The sequence below is a fragment of the Paramisgurnus dabryanus genome, chromosome 1, assembly GCF_030506205.2.
Source record: "Paramisgurnus dabryanus chromosome 1, PD_genome_1.1, whole genome shotgun sequence".
Classification (NCBI taxonomy): domain Eukaryota; kingdom Metazoa; phylum Chordata; class Actinopteri; order Cypriniformes; family Cobitidae; genus Paramisgurnus; species Paramisgurnus dabryanus.
In genome coordinates, this window is record NC_133337.1 from 52392313 (window position 1) to 52417096 (window position 24784).

At 36.6% G+C, this 24784-nt stretch overlaps 3 protein-coding genes across 6 annotated transcripts; 1 reads left to right on the top strand and 2 right to left on the bottom strand.

Annotated features, from left to right (window-relative positions):
• Positions 1 to 34: 34 nt before the first annotated feature.
• Positions 35 to 23151, top strand: acsf2 (acyl-CoA synthetase family member 2). Of its 2 annotated transcripts, none has more exons than XM_073815513.1 (17): positions 35 to 287; positions 1157 to 1313; positions 1599 to 1794; positions 2937 to 3065; positions 3152 to 3205; positions 4527 to 4645; positions 4744 to 4906; positions 7258 to 7353; positions 7646 to 7797; positions 7927 to 8018; positions 8157 to 8233; positions 20184 to 20291; positions 20389 to 20540; positions 20627 to 20768; positions 21007 to 21117; positions 21197 to 21265; positions 21759 to 23151. In XM_073815513.1, the coding sequence occupies exons 2-17, from the start codon at positions 1204 to 1206 to the stop codon at positions 21807 to 21809; spliced, it is 1821 nt and encodes a 606-aa protein (XP_073671614.1). In that variant the 5' UTR covers positions 35 to 287; positions 1157 to 1203; the 3' UTR covers positions 21810 to 23151. The 2 variants fall into 2 exon arrangements, with proteins under 2 accessions (XP_073671614.1, XP_073671615.1); XM_073815514.1 differs by having other exon boundaries at positions 35 to 283; positions 1153 to 1313.
• Positions 8824 to 15908, bottom strand: chad (chondroadherin). Of its 2 annotated transcripts, none has more exons than XM_073815515.1 (4): positions 15016 to 15908; positions 11554 to 11717; positions 11310 to 11455; positions 8824 to 9468 (listed from the first exon to the last, which is right to left on the bottom strand). In XM_073815515.1, exons 1-3 carry the CDS (start codon positions 15796 to 15798, stop codon positions 11314 to 11316), a joined length of 1089 nt encoding a protein of 362 aa, XP_073671616.1. In that variant the 5' UTR covers positions 15799 to 15908; the 3' UTR covers positions 8824 to 9468; positions 11310 to 11313. The 2 variants fall into 2 exon arrangements, with proteins under 2 accessions (XP_073671616.1, XP_065126570.2); XM_065270498.2 differs by having other exon boundaries at positions 11305 to 11455.
• On the bottom strand, positions 23148 to 24748 carry armc7 (armadillo repeat containing 7). 2 transcript variants are annotated; one of them, XM_065270503.2, is made up of 4 exons: positions 24622 to 24748; positions 24012 to 24127; positions 23708 to 23851; positions 23148 to 23616 (listed from the first exon to the last, which is right to left on the bottom strand). In XM_065270503.2, exons 2-4 carry the CDS (start codon positions 24097 to 24099, stop codon positions 23270 to 23272), a joined length of 579 nt encoding a protein of 192 aa, XP_065126575.2. In that variant the 5' UTR covers positions 24100 to 24127; positions 24622 to 24748; the 3' UTR covers positions 23148 to 23269. The 2 variants fall into 2 exon arrangements, with proteins under 2 accessions (XP_065126575.2, XP_065126578.2); XM_065270506.2 differs by having other exon boundaries at positions 24012 to 24109; positions 24622 to 24723.
• Positions 24749 to 24784: the final 36 nt, after the last annotated feature.

Below are 24784 nucleotides of genomic sequence, written 5' to 3' on the forward strand. Positions count from 1 at the left end.
TGTGATAACGATTGTTGTTTGCGTCCTCTACAGTTCATATATCGTACCAGCCAGCTGCTTACATCGTCGTCGTGGAAGTTCAACTCGCGGATTTGCAACTTTTGGGGATTGCGGCTACAAGCTTGGCGTAAAAAGAAATCGAACAATATTGATTCAACGATGAAATCAACTCAGGAGTGTTTATTTTAAAGTTATGTGCATTTTTACCTCATACGCGCCAACACTGCAGTTTTGGGCGTTCCGGTCGGTTGTAGTAGTAGCGTCGAGTTTTTAAACAAATCGTTTAACGTAGACTAACTGTATTCCGTACACAACGATGTTCCGTACAGATGACATTTAACTGCCAATAACTCAATAAATAATTTGAGATCTCACACAAAAGTCATATCTGTGTCATCCTCATTTCCCCATCTTTCATCCACGACCAGGAAAGAGAACCTCATGCAAACTGTTTCAGTGATTATTCAGTAAATCTGCGGTGTGCGCCTCTTGTGTTTGAAAACGGCCGGTGGGCAGGCTTATGCTAACAGACTGCAGCTTCAGGGGGAGACAAGTGGGGCAGCAAAAATGTGGATTTCAGTTTAATTTATGCTTCACACTTTATTTACGTCTTTATAAAATGAATGATTTTTATCACAAACTGTTAAATATATTACCTTTTGTTGAAAAAAATATTTGAAATTTGAGTATTTAATGTTTAAAGTCGGTTGCGTCCGATGACTGCATAGAGCCAGTCGGATAGCACGTCTGTCAGTACCATCTTGTATGCAGTGATTATGTTTAACTTAACTTTCATCATGCTTTAACAAATTAAAAAACATCACAATCAAGTAAAATAAAACATTATTTCATCTTTAATGTCCATTTTCGTAGCTGAAATCAAGTTTTGCGCTCTGTACGGAACATCATTGTTAGCATGTACGGAACACAGTTTTCCCTAATCATCTTTCGTACACAGGCGGAGGAGGTACTTTTTCTCACTTTTCTCAAAAACTATTGGTCCAAAAGACATCAATCAAAGTGTAAATCATACAATAGGCCTTCCCCCAGAGAATGCGCACACAAACATGCTTATTTTGAGCAAGTTACATCGAGGAGTAGACGAAAGCTTGCGGAAAAGCCCGAAAGTGTACGGAACACAGTTAGTCTACGTTAGCTTACCAGAGTTGTTAAATATCACAACATAAAACGTGGACGTGAAAAATGTCTCCGAAACTTCTTCTAGCAAATCTACGCGCGACCGTGAAATTCTGCAAAAGCGTGAACCTTTTGCAAAGATCTCGGACACCTTTCATATTTGCTCAGCAGAGCTGGTAAGACCTCGAGTCGTAAACGCATGTTTCGTTTAATTTACTTGCTTACATTTTTCAAACGTTGTGCAAAGTTTAACTTTACTTAGCATTAGAAAACGCTTAACTTAAGTAGTTTCATAAGAACTAACGAACGACGTCTGATATCAGTTACTATCAAAGTTATGTAAGGGCAATTAGAGTTACCATTCACCTTTTTACAATAATAAAACATTGTAAAAAAATATTGCTGTGTAAAAACATCTCTTAAACATACACACTTCTCCATTTGCTTTGCTTTTATTCCAGTGCAATTCATGTGGATAGCCCACCCAGTGTCCCAACCCTGATCACCAGCTATGCCCACGGTATCTCCGCTCATTCACTGTTATACAGAACCGTGGATCAATGCCTTCAAGCTACAGTGTCCCGTCATCCTGACCGTGAAGCTCTGGTCTTTGTGCAGGACGGCATCCGCAAGACATTTGCAGAGTTTTACCAAGATGTGAGTGACCTGTTAGAGAAGTCCAGTGTTTCCCCTCAGCTGTGCTGAAAAGGGTCCACACTGCCCCCTCCCAATGTTGAAAGTCTAGTGTGTAAAAGAGTGATCTGGGCCCAATCTAAAAATAAATTCTTAAGCAGTCCCATATTAAGCCTAACTAAATATGGTGCTGCTACCACAAGTTTCATGTAAAATACTTATATTTATTCTTTTATATTTAGCACACAACTAATATTTATAGTATGGCAATATTTAGAGTGCCTAATAACGCCAAATACTCACCTTCCATTTTAATATATGTGACCCTGTCTGTGAAAACGCAGCTTACGTAATATTTTGAAATTTAGTGTTTTCCTATCATCCTATATAATGTAAAGAACATTCTGTAAAAATTTAACCTTAATATATTTAATGTTGACTGAGTAAGGTCATGTCAAAGATTGAGATAAGCGTAAAATCAATAAACGAAAACAAATTTTGATGCACTTAATCTCATAATTAGATTATGAGCCGGGATTTCACAGACATGAACATGATCTTAAAGTATAAGTGTTTTATGATGTTATGTAGTTGTGACCTTTCCTCCATATTTACTAACTGCCAAGGTCCAAATGCAACGGGAGTAGTGTGCACCTTGCTGAACCCTGAATTGTACTCTGAATTGATCGGTGTGAGCTACTTGGCACATATGTGACTGTTCTCTGCCAGATTTGATGTGGTAGTTGGTCACAATATAAATTATGATAAGTAGGTTAAAGATTTATTCGTGTAGGAATAACGTATCATAAACATATTATGTTACTAGCCAATCAGTGCAGTTTGATGACAGTACAGCACAAACATGTTTATTTTAAACACACAACAACAAATCATATTGAAATTTAAAGCCAAAGGGTATTTAGGTCCTGCAGGAGTCATGGTTCATTCTGGAGAGTTCAAATCTGCACAGAAGAAACTCATGGTGTCAGTTAAACTCACTTACGAGTCTTGGGTTAAAAGTTGTTTTGCCTGCATTTTTTGATAGTATGTTATGTATTGATGTTGAATGAGTCATCCACTTCTTATTTAGTGAACATTTTTATAAAATAAACCCCTTTAGGCCATTACAATGTGTTTAAAGATGTGCTGCATTGTTTTGCTTTCAGGTGGAACAGACCGCTGCAGGTCTCTTAGCTGTTGGGCTGAAAAAGGGGGATCGTTTAGGGATTTGGGGACCAAACATCTATGAGTGGGTGCTGATGCAGTTTGCAACGGCTAAGGCCGGCATTATTCTGGTGAGTGTTTTTATCTGTTTTACATGGTTTATCTGGCGGTTTGCCCTACAACTTGTCTAACTTGCACAAACTTTATTGGTTAAAAGGTATCAGTGAACCCAGCTTATCAGTTGCAGGAGGCAGAATTTGCACTCAGAAAGGTAAGTTAATGATTATACATGCACAAAATAAAAACACAGAAAAAATTAGAATATTAGAAACTTCAGAACTGGGCGATTGCATAAGCATAGATATTAAAGGATTAGTCCTTTAAAAAAAAATCCAGATATTTTACTCACCACCATGTCATACAAAATGTTAATGTCTTTATTTGTTTAGTCGAGAAGAAATTATGTTTTTGGAGGAAAACATTCCAGGATTTTTCTCATTTTAATGGACTTCAATGGACCCCAAAACAGTTTTAATGCAGTTTAAAATCGCAGTTTCAAAGGACTCTAAACGATCACAAATGAGGCATAAGGGTCTTATCTAGTGAAACGATTGTCATTTTTGGCAAGAAAAATAAAAAATATGCACTTTTAAACCACAACTTCTCTTTTTCCTCCGGCTTTGTGACGCGCCACCATGACCTTACATTATTGCGTCATGACGTCGAAAGGTCACGTGTTACAAATATGAAACGTACATTTGCAGACCATTTTAAACAATAAACTAACAGAAAGACATTAATAAGTATCATTTGACATAAAACAACGTCGGAAGGGACCTTTTTCTCCTCACTTGTAAACACTTGGACGTAGTTTCGCATACGTCATCCATGACCTCTTGACGTGATGACGTATTATGTGAGGACACGCTGGCACGTCACACGACCGGAGGAAGATGAGAAGTTGTGGTTTAAAAGAGCATATTTTTTATTTTTCTTGCCAAAATGACAATATTTTCCCTAGATAAGACCCTTATGCCTCGTTTGGGATTGTTAAGAGTCCTTTGAAACTGCAATTTTAAACTTTTTAAAAGTGTTGGGGTCCATTAAAATGAGAAAAATTCTGGAATGTTTTCCTTAAAAAACATAATTTCTTCTGGACTGAACAAAGACAGACATCAACATTTCGGAGTAAATTATCTGGATTTTTTTTACAAGAAAATTGACTAATCCTTTAAGACAAGACTTTGTCTTAAAGGAATATTTCACCAAAAAATGAAAATTCTGTTATCGTTTATTCACCATCATGTTGTTCTAAACCTGTACCAGTTTCCTTTATTGTGTTGAACAAATATTTTGTACTGTTTGTACTACTGTGTAGTTACATCACCAAAATATTTTAATTTGTATTCAACAAAGGGTTAAGGTGAATAAATGATGACAAAAGTTTCATTTCTGGGTAAACTACTTTTACTCTTGTCTGAACTATTAGATCACTAAGTTGTAAGATTAGATGAAGTAGTTTATGCACCCTGCCGCTGTGTTCGGTGCTTAGTTTGGACATGACTATCCTTCATCTTCAATTCATCTTTCAGGTGCAGTGCAATGCAGTTGTTTGTCCGACTCAATTTAAAACCCAGAAATACTGTGAAATGCTAAGGCAGCTTTGCCCAGAGATGGAAAAATCTTCTCCTGGAAGAATCAAAAGTTCAAAGTACGTATGACAAGAAAAAAAACTACACAGTCAGTAATAAAGCTCAGCAGGCATATCACATGATGTTTTTGTTGATGACACACGGCTGTCTTTTTTAGACTACCAGATCTACACACTGTGATTGTCACAGATAGTCAGCAGCCGGGGGCTTTCCATTTAAAAGATGTGATGCAGGCAGCAAACAGCGAACACCATCAACAGCTACAAGACTTGCAGAAGAAAATCATGTGTGATGATCCCATTAACATTCAGTTTACATCGGTACAGTTTATTCTCTCTATATTCATATCACTCAAAGTATTTTAACATAAGAAAATTATGGATATAAAAGAGATTAATTCCCACAGAATTTACAGTTCCATAAGATATTTATTTACCAACAGATACAACGTTTTGACCAGCAGGCTGAAGATTGAAGACCTGACATTTAAAACATTGCGCTGTGAATAAATGTTCCTCAAAGATACATATTGATACCAAATGTATTCATATCTGTACCTAAATTATATATATTACGACTAGGGATCCACCTATATATCGAAGTATAATCGGTATAGGGAGATAAAATATTTTATTCCCCACTATCGGACATTGGCTGATTTATTAAAAACAATGATCAGGGGTGGGCAATATGACCAAAATTTTATTTCACAATAGGATTCATTTTATATCATGATAACGATATGTGTCACGGTAGATTTTTTGTCTTTCTATAAGGTTTTTATTTTATTAAATTATTTTATGTCATAAAATTTTCAAAATTTCTCACAAAAAACTTATACAAGCATAAAAAAGAAGATAAAAACAAGCAACATTCAAGCTCACTGAAGATAAACAATCAGTGATGAAAGAATGATTTAAATAATAACTATGTTTTATATGTTATTAAAGGTAGAAAAGTGATTTAGTCAAGGCAGACAGGAGCAAAATTAGATAACTTCCCCTTTAAGACCAAAGTCCGGATACATTATACTGTTACAGAAGCGTTTTCTTTATCAGCTGTTTACTTTCTCTTAAGCCCTAAATGGTCGTGGGAATTTTGATGCATATGTGTATTTAAAGGAAAACACTACTGTTTTTCAATATTTTACTATGTTTTTACCTCAACTTAGACAAATTAATACATACCTATCTTTTTTCAGTGCGTGCAGTTAATCTTTGTAAAGCGTAGTGTAAATGTGTTAGCATTTAGCATAGCCCCATTTATTCCTTGGGATCCAAACAGGGATACATTTAGAAGACACCAAACACTTTCATGTTTTCCCTATTTAAAGACTGTAACAAGAATAGTTACACCAGTAAGTATGGTGGCACAAAATAAAACGTGGTGATTTTTTTAAGCAGATAAAGAATGCAAACTATATTGTATGGCAGAAGAGCACTTAGTTTGCAGCACTTTGACCTCGGCGTGCAGTAACATCATCACTCATGACTACTCCCCTTCTCACTCAAACTTCATTCAATATTACTGCGCCCGAGGTCGAGTTAAAGATTAAGTGTACGCATTGAAAAAAGATAGGTATGTATTAATTCATCTAAGTTGAGGTAAGAACATAGTAAAATATCGAAAAATGGTGGTGTTTTCGTTTAAGACAAATAAAGCTGCAAAAATACTTGCACGCTCCTCTCACACAAAAACAGTGCACGCATATAGCAATTGTTTGTGTTTCAATGGCTTAAAATCACTTATTTTAAAACTGCGGTGCTTAAATACGTGTATAAATGTTACGTTTTTATGACTACGTGCACAGCAAAGTCAAACCTCGATAGAGACAATAGTCCAAAATCTCTACCAGTTGACAAATTTTTACCGGTTTATCATATCTACCAGTTTATTGCCCCCCCCCCCAAAACAGAGCAGAATCGCTTATTAGGAACTTTTTAAGGGGCACCGCCCCAGTGACAGTTTGGGAACTTTTTTAACTTTTTATTCTGACAATGTCAATTCTGAGGTTACAGAGAATGAAAAAGCGTTTTTACCTTGTCTAAGTTGAATAACGGTAGTCTACCCGCATTCACGAACATAAGAAAAGTTTCATAGAAATTTCTCTTTTAGAAATGTCCACCAGAAAATGGCCCAATCTGAACAATGGATACATGTTACGTAAAATGTATCTCACCCCCCCACTCTCATTCAATTCCCTCCCCTTCAAAATAATTTGCATACATCCGGCCTCTCGCCTCCAACGGGAAGTAACTTGCAGCAGTGTTCGCGAAGGTCAAAGCGAAATGGCGAGTCGCGTTCCGATGTGTGCTCTTCTATCTGTAACAAGACGGTGAAGTTTACATTCTTTGAGTTGCAGCAAAGGCAGCCAATCAGTGTCAAGTGCTTGCATTTCATAATGAGGTTGCCAGTTAAGTCCAAAGGGATGCCAAATAGGTGCAAAACCACACGTTTAAAATCCCCTACCCTAATATAGCTTTCTGAGAGAGGTTTTTAGGAAGCTTCTAAGGCATTACAGACCCAACCAATATTTTGTTGTCTACATGTCACATCACAGAACAAGGATAATATCCCTTTCAGTTATTCGTCAACTTTAAATGTTCTTGACCTAACTGCAACATACATGATAACTTACATTTAATAAAATTAAGGTGTTTGTGATTCTTAGGGAACTACAGGAAAGCCCAAAGGAGCCACACTAACCCACCACAACATAGTCAACAATTCTTACTTCATTGGCCTGCGCGTGGGCTATGACTGGAGGGTGAGTGCTTGGTTGTGTTCAAGGGAAAAATAATATAATATAAGTACTGTTTGATACTTTCATTGGAAAGCTTTAATTTCATCTTTTAAAATGAAGGAGACAGTGAGCCCTTTGTTAAAATGAAAACTCTACAAACTTCATTTACAATTTACTTACAATGTATGACCCTGCCTGTGAAAAAACAGCTAAAGTCGTTTTTGGTTTTATGGTTTTCTACATAAAGTCATTCTACATAATGTAAAGAACTTTCTGTGAAAATATTTTCCTGATATTGTTATCTGTATCTGTTTAGAAAAATGTGCGAGTGTGTTTGCCGGTCCCCATGTATCACTGTTTCGGCTCAGTGGGCGGCGGTATGACCATGGCTTTGCATGGTGTCACATTGGTTTACCCCTCCAAAGGCTATGATGGACGTGCTAACTTGGTGGCGATAGACAAAGAGAAGTATGTTTCTTTGAATCTTAAAAACTTAAATTCTTACAATGTTGTTTTTTTATTAAAATTTTCTTTTTTAGTACAAAGTACAAATATTGTCACAGAACTGAAAATAATTATAGTCAACTCTTCACCCAGGTGTACATTTGTGTATGGAACTCCTACTATGTATATTGACATGCTCGGTCAGCGTGACCTGGCCCAGTTTGATTTGTCATCAGTCAGGACTGGTGAGTCAGTTCAGCCTCTTAAAAAAAAATAGGCTGCACGAAAGTAGATGAATTTGCATTGTATCTGTGAGTTTATATTAATGTGCTTAACTTGACACATAGTATCACCTGTAATTGTACCCGTTTTCTGCATTTCAGGTATTGTGGCTGGTTCTCCTTGTCCTCCTGAGGTGTTACGGAAGGTCATTAATAACATGGGCATTGAGGAAATGTTGGTAAGTAGTGACTCAAGCCACAAAACATTAAAATCTTTTCATAATACAGAGCAACTGTTGCTTTCGGCATACAGCTACTTCAGCCAATCAAACATATTGTTATTATATGACTGCTGTAAGTCAACATTATCACTAGAGGGGGACAGAGACAGTCAAGTTTAAGTTTGTGGTGCAGCTGCAAGTTTTTGTTGACTTAAATCTGCGATAAACAGAAACAGGATACATTTTTCAAAAGAATGGATCCGCTTTATTGTACCTACACTTCCTTTTTTAAATCTTCAAACATCACCACAGTGTTGTTGTTGTTTTGTTTTTGTCGTATGGCGTGAGGAGTCTTTTACCGAACACTAATGCATGTAAAGAAGAGGTAAAATCCTGAATGTGGCAGTAGTATCTTGGTCACCGCCAGGTTAGGTTTATTAAGTTTACAAAGCATCTGAACTGCCTTGAAGGATATTGTGAGACATAAGAACCTTCATGGAGTAAATGTAAAAGCTGACAGATTATAAGCTATGTGTAGGTTGGATATAATTTTGGTTGATTCATCATATATCAAGCAAGAGTTGGTAATTCAGTCCAGTACTGCTCAGTCTATGGGTAAACATGTCATGCTGTTTATTGGAAGTAGCTAACAGTTATGTAACTGTACACAAAAATGTGCAGAAGTGGAAAAAAGGATCATCTGCAGACTTCATCTAGTCTGTGGCTGTTAACCAATTGTATCCCATAATCGCCCTTTTGTGTTATATTTATTAAATATTTGAGATATTGTTTAGATAATACTAACAGTTGCCAATAAGAGAGTAGTACTACCAGCACACTGTACCATCTTTAAATCTATTCCACAGAATTACAGATTTCCACCAAAATAAATGCAGGTGTTGTTTGGACCTTCTTATCAGGATATCAGAAGTCATATAAACTTACTATAACACATATTATTGACACTATATTCATGTAATATTGATAGAGCAATAAAACAAAGTGTAGAAGTTAAATGAACAAATTCTTTCAATTTAAAAATTGCTCCTTTTGGACGCTTGTCATTGTTCAAACACACATTTATGCTATTCATGTTATCTAGTATGAATTGAGTCAGCGCATATATACGTCACACAAAAAGTGTGAAAGAGGAAACTGACAGTCTCAATGTAGCGGTTTGCATTGATTTCCTTTTCTAAACCTGGACAGTCATCTCCTTGATGTCCTGGGAACACAGTCGACTCCTTGTCGTCCTGTGGGAACACAATAACAAGGTTGCCAGGTCAGTGGGCTGAGGATGTATTTGGACAACTGTGACTGGCTTTGGCACACAGTCCAGAACATCATAACCCATAAAATAGAAAAGCACAAAGACAAAATGTTCAGAAAAACATGAAGGATAGGATTATTAACATAACAGACAATATTTTTACTTCAAGGCAGTGACTCAAACCCATATCCTGCCCACAATTACAGTATTACCAGTCAGTCTTTGAAGAGGTTAAATAATCTATGGTTAGGGTTAGCCTCCAGAATCTGTATGCAATCCCAAAGTTGATTGGATTGGATTTTATCAGCTTTTTTATTCTCAAATGATGTTGACTTAAGGCCAAGTAATATAATTGTAGACAATTTGCTGAGACAGTGTTGATAAGCTTATTATTAGAACTAGACGTACAACCACCTATGATAAACTTGGCTTCTCCAAACCGAAAACTTTGTCCATCCTTTACCCAACCTATTGAGTATCATTCATGAGCACAAGTTTGTATTATGAAAAACTCTTTATATAGATCACAGGGTAGAAGTAGTAGAAACAAACCATTGCTCCATGCACTGCAAGAAACCCTTGACAGAAACTATTTGCCGACCACCAAGATATAAATTTTCATAATTTGTTTACACTTGCGGGCTAGCTGTCAGACTGAGGTCGGTGGTTAATGTCTTTTTTTATGGTCATTGCTGAAATCTTGGTTTTGTGGTCTCATTTACAAGATCTTTTAAACCTGGAAGCCTAAAGCCTTGGATTATGGATTATAACTGTTTGGAAATGCATGTTCAGTAACTTTGAGTTTACATCTTTGCTAAAACTCCCAGCATAGCCAGTCACTAGCATATGAATGTTTTGTTTTAGTCCTTAATCACCATGGGTTGTTAGTGTGAGGCTATGTTTACATTAATGCGTTTTTAAAACGCGTTACTTTTGCTACATTTATGCCTTTCATCTACACTACACCACTGTTTTTGACCCTCATAAACGGATTCGTTCGCAAACGCTGCAGACCCTGTTTTAGTTTGAGAACTCAGACGTTGCGCTGAGTGTAAATGAACGAAGACGGAGTCTTATGTAAACGAACAGCTGATGTTAACGTGACAGCGCATCATTTTTAAAGTAAAAATTATTTTATTCAGGTAAATGGAGGTTTGCAACGGAGGTTTTGCAAAAAATATTAAACACCTACCAACCAGCTATTATAAACGTTATATCGGATTGTTTTAACATGTATCCTTATAGATAATGTCTGTTTTATATTTATGTTTGAGTATTGTTGAGTTTGAATATTGTTGTAATTTTTTTTGTTTTGTTTAAATTTAGTTAGCTTATTACGAAAGATAGACTGTAATTTTAAACGCCATAGGGCGTTGTAAAGGCCAATATGAAGGGAGAATTGTAATGGGTCAGACATTATTTTCGAGTTTAATTTAAGTTTTGTTTGCTACTTTAAAATTAATTTCGTTTCATATAATTTGTCTCTTAATTTTAATTGATGTTTTGTTGATAAGTTTTGTGAATATAAATGAATAAAAACAATAAACTCAACGTCATTAATATTTAATGCTCGTTTAGCCGCTTGCGCTTTTAGCTATTTCTGTGTTGCTAGCGGAGGACATGCACGGACCTCGCACACTTTTAAAAATTAATGCAATAAGCATTTCTGTAGGCTAAAGCTATACTTCACCTCTTACTATGTTTGATTGAAGTTGAAAAATGAGCATAATTTAAAAAAAAAGTGGAATGTCCCTTTAAGAAGAAAATTCAAAATATTTGACTAAATTAACAAGTCTAAATAAACAGGAGGGACTGTCACCTCAACATCTCAAGGTCGTGCTCCCTTCTGGGCTCTGTTTGTCTTTGCCTTGCAGCGGTTGAAAGAAGTGCTGTCCCTTATTTGCTTGCCTATCTGGCTTCCAGGAGAAGCACAGACTGCATCAGGACGTTGACGACTAGTGTCCATCCATCTACACAAACAAATCAAAACCAAAAACGAAATCTTAAATATTAGAAACCACAAAATGAAACCATAAAGCATGTTTTAAAGGCATTTATTATTCCTTACTTTTTAAGGTTGGCTAACTGGCAGGTGCAGCTCCATGGGTTGTTAAACAGAGTGATGTTTTGGAGGGTGGTGAACTCAAGGCTGTTCGACAGGGACCTTAGCTTGTTGTTCTCAAGATGCAGAGATTTAAGAGCGGTCACTCCCTCAAAGGCAGCATTGGAGAACTTGATGGGTAGAACAAACAAATTGCACTCAAGGTTACTGGATACTTAGTGGATTGAGTTTTCCTTAAGGCAAATGATGTGTACCATAGTACTCTTAAAAATAAAGGTGCTTCACGATGCCACAGAAGAACCATTTTTGGCTGCATGTTTACATTAAAAATCTTTGATATCCACAGAAATTTTCTGTTTCATGTTGCACAAGAAATTCTTTTGCAGTAGAAAAAGTTTCAGACTGTAAAAAAGGCAAGAACAATCTTGGACTTAAAAGGTTCTTTGGAGAACCAAAAATGTTTTGTTCTATGGCATTGCTGCAAAGAACCTTTTTAGAGATTACTAGTGTGGGTTAAATGTCTACAATGAAATCTTAAAGAAAACACCACTGTTTTTCAATATTTTACTATGTTCTTACCTCAACTTAGACAAATGAATACATCCTTATCTTTTTGCAATGTGTGCACTTAATCTTTGTACAGCGCGTTGTGAATGTGTTAGCATTTAGCCTAGCCCTATTCATTCCTTAGAATCAAGACATGGATAAATTTAGAAGCCACCAAACACTTCCAGTATGGTGGCACAATATAAAGTGATTTTTAAGCAGATAAAAAATGTAAACTATATTGCATAAAGTAAAAAAGGACCAAATTAATTCTAAGAGATGTTTTTCCATGTAGTTTTTATATATATATATATATATATATATATATATATATATATATATATATAATATATATATATTTGTAATGAAGACTGCATTCAGTTTTGGAAATATACAAAATGGTCTTTTAATGCCGGCTGTGTAGACGGTTTCAGCAGTAACAACATAAACAAGCGGCTTTCGTGGTCAACACGTAACTTCCGGTAAACTCTTCTAAGAATAAATAACAACAAAGTTCTTTAAACGTAGTTTATTTATATACCATGCAAAATAAACAACACGTAGATTACCTAGGAAACCAAAACATTTGTTATTTTCAACGAGGTATTTGTTCAAGAGTTTAGTTTACCAACTATTTAGACCATTAAAAAACTGAAACTGGAAGTAAAGTTCAGACCAGACGCGAATCGCATCAATGCACGTGCATTCGATGAAACCGTCTATATAAATGATGATAATAAGATGTTACACAATGCTTTATTCACTCATAAAGAACCTTTCTGCATATGCATGTAGAAAAGTCTCAGAATTTGCATTCAGGCTCATTCATAATATCAGAGGAAGATGCAGACTGAGGGCTTTTCTCACATGAAAGACCTCTCTCTTGTCCTGCCAGGCTTATGTAAACCTTTCTTTACTCTTCATCCAGCCCTCCATCAAACTTCAGAACTGTAGGCAAAACTGCTAAAAACTTCACCAAGGTGTTAGATGTCCTGTGCTTTATAGAAGGATGACGGCCGAAAGGTCGAGACAGTGTATTCACAGCACGTGGTTGTGTGTTATATAAGTGTAGAAAAGATGCACTTATTGAAGGGCCATTTCGGAAATTTCCACTCAAAAGGGCCATGAGGTGGAGAGTTTGGTAATTTGAGGCGATGAAGGATGGATGACTTCCAGCATGGAAGGTTTGTTTTTATACTTTATGTCATTCCACTCCATCGACCTGCTCTTCTGCCAGAAATGCCTCTGAAGAGACCAATTGTCTATTCAAGTGAAGGAACGGCAATCTAAAAAAATATTGCTCTTCATGGAACACCCTGTCACTGTTTACATGTCTGCTAACTCTTCCTGACCTGTTTACAGTGAAAAACAGGACTCTCAAAATAACATTTGTGTAATAATAAGAAAGAGGCCAACGAGCAAACACACCCTAAAAATATTCACATTTGATATTTTTACCTTTCTAACATACAAGTGGTGTTTACCTGCCATATTTTGGTGATGTTTCTTGATGAGAAATTTAGTTGAAACCACATGTGGATGATGAGATTACACTTGTTGTTCCAATGAAACATCTTATTTTGGTCATTATCTTTTTGTATTCTTGGAACTTTTTTACTTTACTAAGTTGATTAGTAAATGTTGCTAAGCTCATTGAAATGAAGGGCACTAACCAACTAAAGCATTGTTAGTAATTTACTGTTTTCTACATAAACCATCCTACATATTGTAAAGAACATACTGTGAAAATATAACCTTGATATATTTAATATTAAGTAAGGTCATGTCAAAGATTGAAATTATAGTTAAGTTAATGACTGAAATGGAACATTGATGCTCTTGATTAAATGGACAATCCACTTTATTTGAAAATATGTTCATTTTCCAGCTCCCCTAGAGTTAAACATTTGATTTTTACAGTTTTGTAATCCATTCAGCTGATCTCCGGCACTGGCGATACCACTTTTAGCATAGCTTAGCATAATCCATTGAATCTGATTAGACCATTAGCATTATGCAAAAAATAACCAAAGAGTTTCGATATTTTTCCTTTTTAAAACTTGACTCTTCTGTAGTTACATTGTGTACTAAGACTGACGGAAAATGAAAAGTTGTGATTTTCTAGGCAGATATGGCTAGGAACTATACGCTCATTCTGGCGTAATAATCAAGGGCTTTGCTGCTGTAACATTGCTGCAGGAGGCGCAATAATACGCAGCGCCTGAAAATAGTTCCCTTAGTAACTTTCAATAGCAGGGGACTATTTTCAGGCGCTGTGTAATATCATTGCGCCTTACTCTTTGTTTTTTTTTTTAGCGCCATGCTAACGGTCTAATCAGTTTCAATGGATTGTGCTAAGCTATGCTAAAAGTGGTACCGCCAGACCCAGAGATTAGCTGAATGGATTTCAAAACGGTAAAAATCTAATGTTAAACTCTGGGGGGGGGGATATTTGCGTATTTTCAAAAAAGTGGAGTGTCCCTTTAAACCTGTTACCTTCAGCCTCTTGCCTTGAAATGCATATTTTGCCCATAACTGTTATATTTTGTACTGGTGTTTTGTGAATGCCAGTCTGTTGTAAGTCAGAACAGAAAGATAATAAATCTTATAGTGATATACTGTGATTCAGGGGAAATATGCTGGATTCAGCACATGTGCACTCTTGTATAGAGCACATGTGTCTGCAGTATATTTAACACCTGAATGTATAAAAGGAATTGATGGAACATCAGGAGGATCTAATTTAAATTTAGGAGCCACAAAGGTCAAAGAAAAATTTCCAGCACATGCATAAGTGTAAACATTTTTTGTCCATCATTTGGTCAACTATTTAAATTAGCTTTAGTGCTTGCATTCCTCTGACCTGTACATTTGGTTTTATTCTCTTTTTTTAATAGACACGTGCGCCACAGAGGCACTTACCTTCTCCAAGCCCATGTCGTTTAGATAAAGCTTCTCCATATAGCGTCCAAAACTCCTAAATGCGTAGTCGGGTATGAAGTTGAGAGGATTTTTGGACAGATTGAGTTCCTCGATAACACGCAGCTTGCTCATAGCCTGAATAGGGTAGGTGGACAGCTTGTTGCGGTCCAGGGTTAGAATGGCCAGGTTCTCCACTTCATCAAGAGATCCCGGCAGCAGGGCACTTAACTCGTTGCCACTCATATGGAGCCATCTGAGATCTTTAGCACCCGTGAAGGTACCTGGCTGCAGTTCACGGAGCTTGTTGTTGTCAAGCTGTAAGGTAAACAGGTTGATCATGGGAGAGAAGATGCCCTTTGAAAGGCTCGAGATTTGGTTACCATCCAAGTGCAGATACGTCAGTTCAGTAAGGTCCTCAAACGCTCCTGGTTTAATGGCGCTGATCTCGTTGTTAGACAAATAGAGGTAGATAAGCTTATTCAGTCCTTTGAAAGCCTGTTTGGAGATCTCCCGAATCTGACACTGCTGCAGGTGCAGAGAAATGAGCCCCTTCATTTCGCTAAACCCCCCGGTTGGAAGATTTCCCAAGTTGTTACGTTGGAGGTTGAGCAGTTGGGTGGCCTCGGATACACGAGGGATCTTCTTCAAACCGACGTTGTCACAGATAACATGCTGAAGATCCCCGTGGCAATGGCACAGGCTCGGACACTGAGTTGGTGCAGAAGACACAAAGGGGGCAGAAACCTGTAAAAACACAACTAGAAAGAAGCTTAAGGTCTGCATGATGAATCGGTGAGTTAGTCTATCTGTCTGTTCACTCTTCTGTACTCAAGGATCCTCCTGCAGCACACATACAGACAGCAAAAGCAGTCAACACAAGCTTAAAGTCAAGAAAGAGAGAGAGGGAGAAAGAGAGAGAGAGAGAGAGAGAGAGAGGAGGGGGGAGTCAGGAAAAATGGCAGTGCACAATAATTCAGAGAGGATGTGAAGTGTTTTTAATAGTGTTCTGCAATTTTTACATTTTTCTATTATGATATTTTACATATTAGTTATGTACAAACAATTCATTTCAGAACATAACAAGTGAATTTAAGTTATTTTCTTTAAAAGTTTTAATTTTTTGACACTGATGGTTTTTTATTGAAACTGTCCCATGAGCGGAATAAAAAATATTTTTCTATCACGATAAACTATATATTTTTGGAAAGGTCTAAGAATGTAGTTTATATATTTGAAAACTTTTAAGCAGTAATAATATAATAATAATGTAATTTATTAATTTGTAACAAGAGTATGCAGCAAACCTCACAGCAAACCAACACATTTTTTTTATATAATTTTATGTATAAAATAACACTATATTACATTATTTTTATTTATAACATTACATTTTATCTGCTATAAAAATCTTATTTAATATTTTCACCTTTATTTATGTTAAAAACTTTAATGTGTCGTCTTTAAAACAAGACCAAAATTAGGTTTCTAGACCAAAAAAGTTTTCATAATATTTTATTAATATTAATTTGAAAGGGGACATTACCTTTTCACCCCCCACTCAAAAGGGCTGTGCCAGGTAAAGGGTTAAATCATTTTTTGGCTTCTTAAACACTGCAGCTACCCAGTTTTCTGTATACAGAAAAATTTATACAGATACTTAAAGCTGTTTGGTTACTTTGCTTGTTTTTAAGCACAGAGGTTCAGTGTTTTCAGTTTTGACACTAAGGCCAATTGAGAGCCTTGTACATAAACACAACACACCCACTATTACATAACAAGGGTATGTTAATGTTTAAAAATTACATCACTGCACCTCATAGGGATGTTTATGTGTATATGTAAAATGTGTATATGTTTAGAGGTCTGAAGTGGGATTGTTGCCGATTATTCACCTTCATATTGTAATTGCATTTATTATTGCCGATTAATAGGTTTTACACTGAAGTTTTGAAATGTTTTGGTGAAGCAGCTGCATGGTGAACTCTAAACATCCAAAACTACATAATATAATATAAATAACAAATAATTATAATTATGTTGTTAGTCAAAAAGGACATGTCAACTTATCAATTTTATTTTTTTGGTGCCCAAACATACTGCTGAAAGGCACAGAAATGAGCACAAATTGTAATCCCGATTAGTTTTACTATTAATTGTGCAGCCCTATGTCTGGACTTGGAAAGTTGCGTGCCACCAAATCATGTGAGGTTAAGGTGAGACTGTGTGTCGTGCCAGACGTTTCCATTGTTTTTAAGTCTGCAGAGGGAGGAAAGAAGCCATTCCTGTGTGGTGGACTGTTTTATAACATATAATCACAGCCAGATGTTTCAATGGTGTCACATCACAACAATGGAAAAGAATTTTTCTTTAGTCCGCAGAGTAGAGTTTCTTTTAAAGGGGCAAACTCCTTTGCAAAAACAATCTCTTTTCATTTCAGTATTAAGACTTTTTTAAGATGTTAAATAAATCTTTGGTGTCCACAGAGTACGTATGTGAAGTTTAAGCTCAGAATACCATATGGATAATTAATTATAAGATGTTAAAATTGCCACTTTGTAGGTTTGAGCAAAAATGTGCAGTTTTTGGATGTCTCCTTTAAAATGCAGATAAGCTGCAAAAAATGGCAGTGCCGTGATTGGATAGTGCAGAATGAGGGGCGGTATAATTGAAATAAGACATCACAAGGGGAGCCAAATTTCAATGAACTATTTTTCAAATGCTTGCAGAGAATGAATTTACCAAAACTAAGTTACTGGGTTGTTATTTTTTACGTTTTCTAGGTTGATAGACGCACTGGGGACCCAATAATAGCACTTAAACATGAAAAAGTCAGATTTTCAAGATATGTCCCCTTTAAAGGAAAACACCTGCGTTTTTTTATATTTTACTACCATAAATTAGACAAATTAATACATGCCTGTCAGGGCTCCAGACTGCCACCAAATGGTGGCATTTTGCCACCAAAATTTGAGAGTGTGCCACTGAATTTAAAACAGCACATTGTACTTTCTGCATCTATCATTGTATATATTAGTAATACAGTGTATTACTTAGTAGAAATGTGAATATTTGGTTAGCATGTTGATTTACGGTATGTGCCCCTAAATTTTCTGGTTGCGCCCCTAAAATTTTCAGTTGGGGCCACTGTGCTCCTAGTGAAAAATGTTAGTCTGGAGCACTGCCTATATTTATTCCATGCATGCATTTAATTCCTGTACTGCGCATTGTGAATGTGTTAGCATTTAGCCTAGCCCCATTCATTCCTTAGGGCCATTTCACGTCTTTTGCGTGCTGAAGTTCGTTATTTCAAATGTAGGCGCGCAGTATGCATGCTCATAATGGAAGTGACGCGGTGTGGTGCGACACACTCATTTTTTTCCAGGCGCATCCGCATCGAGTTAAAAAGCATCTCAACTTTTCAGAATGTCGCAAGCGCACCGCGGGTCATGTGACAAGAACCTACGCACCTAGCGTCACACGTTTTTGGCACGATATGTGAACGGCCCCTTAGGATCCAAACAGAGATGAATTTAGAAGCCACCAAACACTTCCATGTTTTCCCTATTTAAAGACTTTTACATGAGTAGTTACACGAGTAAGTATAGTGGCACAAAATAAAACGTAGTGATCTTTTTTAAGCGGATAAAAAATGAGAACTATATTGTATGGCGGAAGAAGGCTTAGTTTGCAACACTCGCTCAGATGTCAGTCAATATTACTGCACCCGAGGTCGAAGTGCTGCAAACTAAGTGCTCTTCCACCATACAATATAGTTCTTATTTTTATCCGCTTAAAAAATCGCCACGTCTTATTTTGTGCGCCCATACAGTTACTCGTGTAACTACTCGTGTAACGGTCTTTAAATAGGGAAAACAGGGAAGTGTTTGGTGGCTTCCAAAATCATCCCTGTTTGGATCCTAAGGAATGAATGAGGCTAGGCTAAATGCTAACACATTCACGACGCGCTGTACAAAGATTAAGTGCACCAATTGACAAAAAATAGGTTTGTATTAATTTGTCTAAGTTGAGGTAAAAACATAGTAAAATATTGAATAACTGTGGTGTTTTCCTTTAATGTAAAAATAGAAGAAAACAGGACTGAAGGGCATTGAAGGACTAGCCAGATTTTTTGCAATGGTCCATACTGTAAATATTTCTAGGAAATTCTTATAGTGGCTTTTTGGCCACCGGTAGTGAGGTTAAATTACTTGTCACAAAACAAATGCTTCAACTTGTCTAAAACACCAAAGTGTTCTCAGCTTCAAATCTGTGTGTTATGAGCGAGTCATCTGTGCTCTGGTTAGGTGGAATCTAGTGTTTGCTTAACAAATTTTACATTTTATTGACAAGTATATGTCCTGGCTGTTTCTTTCAAGTACGCATTCACACTCGATTAATCAATCCAGCTGTGTTTTGTTGCTCTGGAAATACTGCCAGTCAAGTAGCAACTGTGGTTACCATGGGTTAGCCACTAATCTCTGGTTTCAACAATCTAATTTGGATTGACATTTACATTCATGCATTTGGCAAATGCTTTTTATCTTAAGTGACTTACAGTGCATATATTTCTTCAGTTTGTGTAACCCTGTTTGTGAAATCCAGGCTATAGTCTTATAATAGTCTATATTATGAGTGAAGGAGCATCAAAGTTTGATTCAACTCATTTCACTTTAATTCCAATCTTTGACATGACCTTACTCAGTCAATATTAAAGATATCAAGCTTATATTTTCTATGGGTTTTCACAGGCTAGGTCACATATGTGCAATTGTAATCCTTTATAGAAATTGTGGTAAATTGTAAGATCTTAAAATGTTAGCACATTCGAGACACCCACTGCGCCAGTTCTCAGGTGCGCACAACATGCCTCACCCGTCTCCTAGGCATGACTGATTCAGCTCATTGAACCATCTGCTTGCCATTAGGCCGATTTCCCATCAAACACTATTAAAAGGCCTTTTTCTGTTTTGTTTTTTGCTTCATATGTGCAAAAATACTAAGCTCGTTGTTTGACATTTAAGCAATGGCTTTGAATTAATGGTGCTTTATTTAGTGAGATTACTGTAGTTCCTAATGTAGACATGTTAAATATTATATAATGGCAGTATCTGCATATATTTTTTTCATGATAAAAACCTTCTCACTGTGTTGGATTTGTTTTGCAACAGATTGGCTACGGCACAACTGAAAACAGCCCAGTGACATTCTGTGGCTTCCCGGTTGACAGCATGGAGCGGAGGGCAGAGACTGTTGGGTGTATAAGCCACCACATTGAGGTAAATTACATCCATTCCTAAGTTAATATAAATGCACATTGGTACCGTTTTTTAGTTCAGCCAGATCCGGATGTGAGACATGTCATGTGTTTATTAGGCTAAAGTAGTGGACCCTACATCTGGGGACGTTGTACCTCTTGGCGCTCAGGGTGAGCTGATGATCAGGGGCTACTGTGTGATGCTGGAATACTGGCAGGATGAGGAGAAAACCAGGGAGTGCATCACAAAAGACCGCTGGTACAAGACCGGGTAAGTGCGTATGATATTCTCTCTTACTTTGTAATGAACCTTATTCAGGATTGGTTTAAGTTAGTCTTGTTATGCGATCCGTGCAGTGACATTGCGATTCTTGACAAGTACGGATACTGCAAAATTGAAGGACGCATCAAAGACATGATCATCCGAGGAGGAGAAAACATCTACCCTGCTGAGATCGAACAGTTTCTACACACACACCCTAAAGTTCATGAAGCACAGGTAAGTAATGTTGTAAACAAATAAGCGGATGTGCAATCACTACATGCTTTTCAGCAAATGACCACTGGTCAAATGTAACATCGCCTACAGTAATTAATATTCATGAGCTTGGCTGATAAGAACCACACACACTTGTGATTGTTACCATTGCTTTTAAGTTGTAGATCTGATCAAATGAGCACATGCAAGATGGTTTAGGCTGAATTTTTTTTTATATTTATTTGTTTGCCTTATACAGGTGGTTGGAGTGAAAGACGAACGAATGGGAGAAGAGGTTTGCGCTTGTATTAAACTAAAGGCTGACCAGCAATGTACTGTAGAGGAGATCAGAGACTTCTGCAAGGGAAAGGTCAGATTCATACCTTAACATTGACATCTGTTAGCCATCACTGGAAAAGTCACATGCCATTTAATTATTCTTTCTGCAGATTGCCCATTACAAGGTGCCACGCTATGTAACTTTTGTTGAGGGATATCCTTTGACTGTCACAGGAAAGGTAAGTGCACATTTTCTATGGACATTAGCTGCATCATTTGACAGAGATCATGCTTGATAATGTTGAACGTTAAAGGGATAGTTCACTAAAAAATAAAAAAGTTGTCAACATTTACTCACCCTGAAGTTAATCCAAAGGATTTTCATTTTTGGGTGAGCTATCCCTTTAAGGCAGTTAGTTAATTTAGTTCAGAGAAAATTAAGTTACTGTGTCACCAATCACCATTCTGTTCTGCGTCTCTGGGTACATCATGTAAAGTATGAAGAAAATGTAAAAATGGTGTTTACTTGGGCCGATTCGCATCAGACTCTAGACAGAAGAAATTCAAGCAATTTCCCTGTCTGCATGAAACCCACTAAAGTGGTTTTGGGCAAATAAAGACCAGGGCGTAGTAGCTACTACAACACCTTTGCTTTTAAAGCTTGCGGTTGGCTGTTGACAGATTGAAAGATTTTATAGCACTAAAACTTTTACTCTTATTCACATCTCTTAGATCCAGAAGAACAAACTACGTGAAAGTACAGAAAAACTGCTTGGACTGTGAATTTTAAGGCACCTCTGGAAACAGCAAGACACCGACCTAAGGGCATTGTGATTTACCCAAATCCTCATTTTATGTTTTTAATTACAAATAAAAATAGTTTTATATATGCATGAATATATCCTATGTCTAAGTAATCTAGTAGCTGCATTTCTAAATTTTAAGGTTAATGTACCTTGTACCTCTTCTAATTTTTTTTTTAATGGATTGTATTTGAAATCATGTTATTTCCTAATAAGTCAAAACCAAAGACAATCAATGAAACTTTTTATTTTTGCAATCAATGTCAGTTTACAATCTAAACTTTTTAGGTATTTCAGTATGCAAAGTATGCATGGTCTGTTAAGTTTTTCATACACTAAGTGTTAATTTTTAGGTACTATGTGAAGATAAATGTTGCGTCCTTTATATATTTATGTTCTTAAAACACCAAAGTCTTCAACTACTAATACAATCTTTTTGTCGGCAGTATAATAGTAACCCTTATAACATCTTTACTGCTTGTGATCTCAGGTGTCCACTGTCTGTTTCTTTTTTGGCTTTTGATGTGAACATTTTTCCATAGAAAAAAATGATGCTGGTATTGAGACCATATGGAAAGAGGTCCTCTTTTAGCATTCTAATGTGTCTGCTGGAAAGTAACGGATACTCTGCTTACACATAGTTTTGTGAAAATTATCCAGGGTGAGGCTTTTAAACCAAAATGGTCACAGACCCTGTTTTTTTTTACATTTCATTGAATCCAATCATGGTGGCATCCTTCTTCGAATGAATACTTCTAAGGATCATCACAGGATACATTAACTTTCCCTTTGATTTTCATAATAAAATGTCATCATTCCCTCCAGTCCAAAACACCTAATTTGGAAATCACAGCAAATGAATCTTTTAAAAAGACGAATTCTTGGCATACGATCTGTGGAATTTTTATGAAGCAGCTACAACCTGTATATGTCTCCCTCGTGTGTCTTTTTGTAGTACGACAACACAGGAATTTGAGCTTTTCTTGTTCACCAAGCGGCAGTTTCCTGGACTAAAATGCATGTTTGAGCTGCCACAATTTAAAAACATCTTTGATTGACACAACTTGTACTGCCATTGTTTTGTCTCAAGATGCACACCAGTAATGTTTTTTTAAGGTTTGTATGTAAAAACTACTTAAATGTCTTAAAATAACTAAGGCCCAGTCCTGGATTAATCTAAGCAGTGTCCAGGTAACTTGCCCTGAGTGTTTTAAGAAATATAGGTAATATAAGGTTTCAATGAAGACAGTGTTTTTATAACTCACTTACCATATGCATGTCACACATTGTGTCTGAAAATATTAAATACCTCTGTATATCAAGTATTTCTCAGTAGCCATTTATTTTGTAAATGATCTCACTGTTTAAGACACATCTTACCAGAATTCCTCTTAAATACAACATTGTCAGTAACAGTACATTCTAAACAAACACAAGTCTTTAATCTACTGGAAGTGGAATCCCCACAGCTGATTGGCTCTGTCCCTGCATTGCATCTTGGGCTTTGTTGACTTGTTCTTGTGTGCAGCAGTCCTCCAGAAAGACAGAAGCCAGGTTCCTGAGTCGTGGGTTCTGATTGAGAGAGAACCGCAGCATGCACTGTACCACTGCAGTGGCTGTGGTTTCCGCACGCGTGGCGGCTGTGGTGAGGTTTATTAATGTTGTGATGGCAGAAAGAACCGTTTCATCCCGGTTACTTGACAAGCAGCCTACAACTAATGGAATTCCACCGCTTTGAATGATCTGATCACGGGACTCCCGGTCCATACTCAGGTTGCACAAACCACCTGTAGATTTTAAAACGGTACATTAGTTGAATACAATATCACAGTATGTCCAGATGCATACTTAAGACAGTCTAACACTAAAAAACCCTACCAATTCCAAACTCAACAAAGTTCTCATTTTCTTCTGTCAGCATGTCCAGGAAGAGGTCTGTGACCTGGAGCATCTGTAGGGCTTCTACATTGGATGGATCGTAGGCAAAGTTGGCCAAGTTTGCCAGCACTTGCTCTTTAGCCTCTAACGGAACATTAAAGAGGATGTTAAGATGTACAAATATTTTAATTCTAATAACATCTGTTTACATCGATTTACAACTTGGTGTACTGACTGTATTGAAGGAATATAGTACAAGAAATGCTTTATATGTGTGTACTAGGTGTCTGTATTATTGACATACCCTCATTGTCTGTGTCTTGAAACTCTGTAACCAGCCCCTGCAAATACTCAAACCTGTCCGATTCAGAGAATCGATTCTTTCCTGCCATTCATGGGCATCTATAATAGGAGTAACACCTGCAGATAGACAGACATAGCATTCAGGATATTTTAATACATTAAGACACTTATATTACACATTTTATTTTATTATACTAAAACTGTTTTACATTAAGGATTGTAATTGTAAATAAAAATGATAAAACCATACAAATTCTAATGGTTTACAATATGAACCATCCGCTGTTTAAGATCATTACAGAATTCCTGTACTTTGTTTTATATCTTATTTCAGTAGGATTTTGTTTCCATCTTATCTGTAGAACCCAACATGTTTCTAGTAGAGACCCCTAGAGACAATTATAATTTTTATTTAAACCAACACAATTGCCATTATTACCATTAACGTTAACGTTACGTCCATTAGAATTTCTATAATGGTTTTTTATTGTTTCAGCAGGGGATTCTATAAATTACAGATGAAAACAACGGGATTAAACATGACGCAAACAAAAAAAGAAATTTGTCTTCAAAACAGTCCGTCCAAAAAAAAAAAAAAACTAAATACTTACTGTATGATAAAAGTTAACTTTATCAAAGAGCGTCAGACGTTCTCATTACTGAAGCCGCTTTTGCAGCTGTTTACTGCTGATACGAGTCTGGTCCGCCAGTAAATAGTTCCTACATATTACTAACTATAGTTCCTATGAAAAGGTTCCACTCTCAGGAATTTGT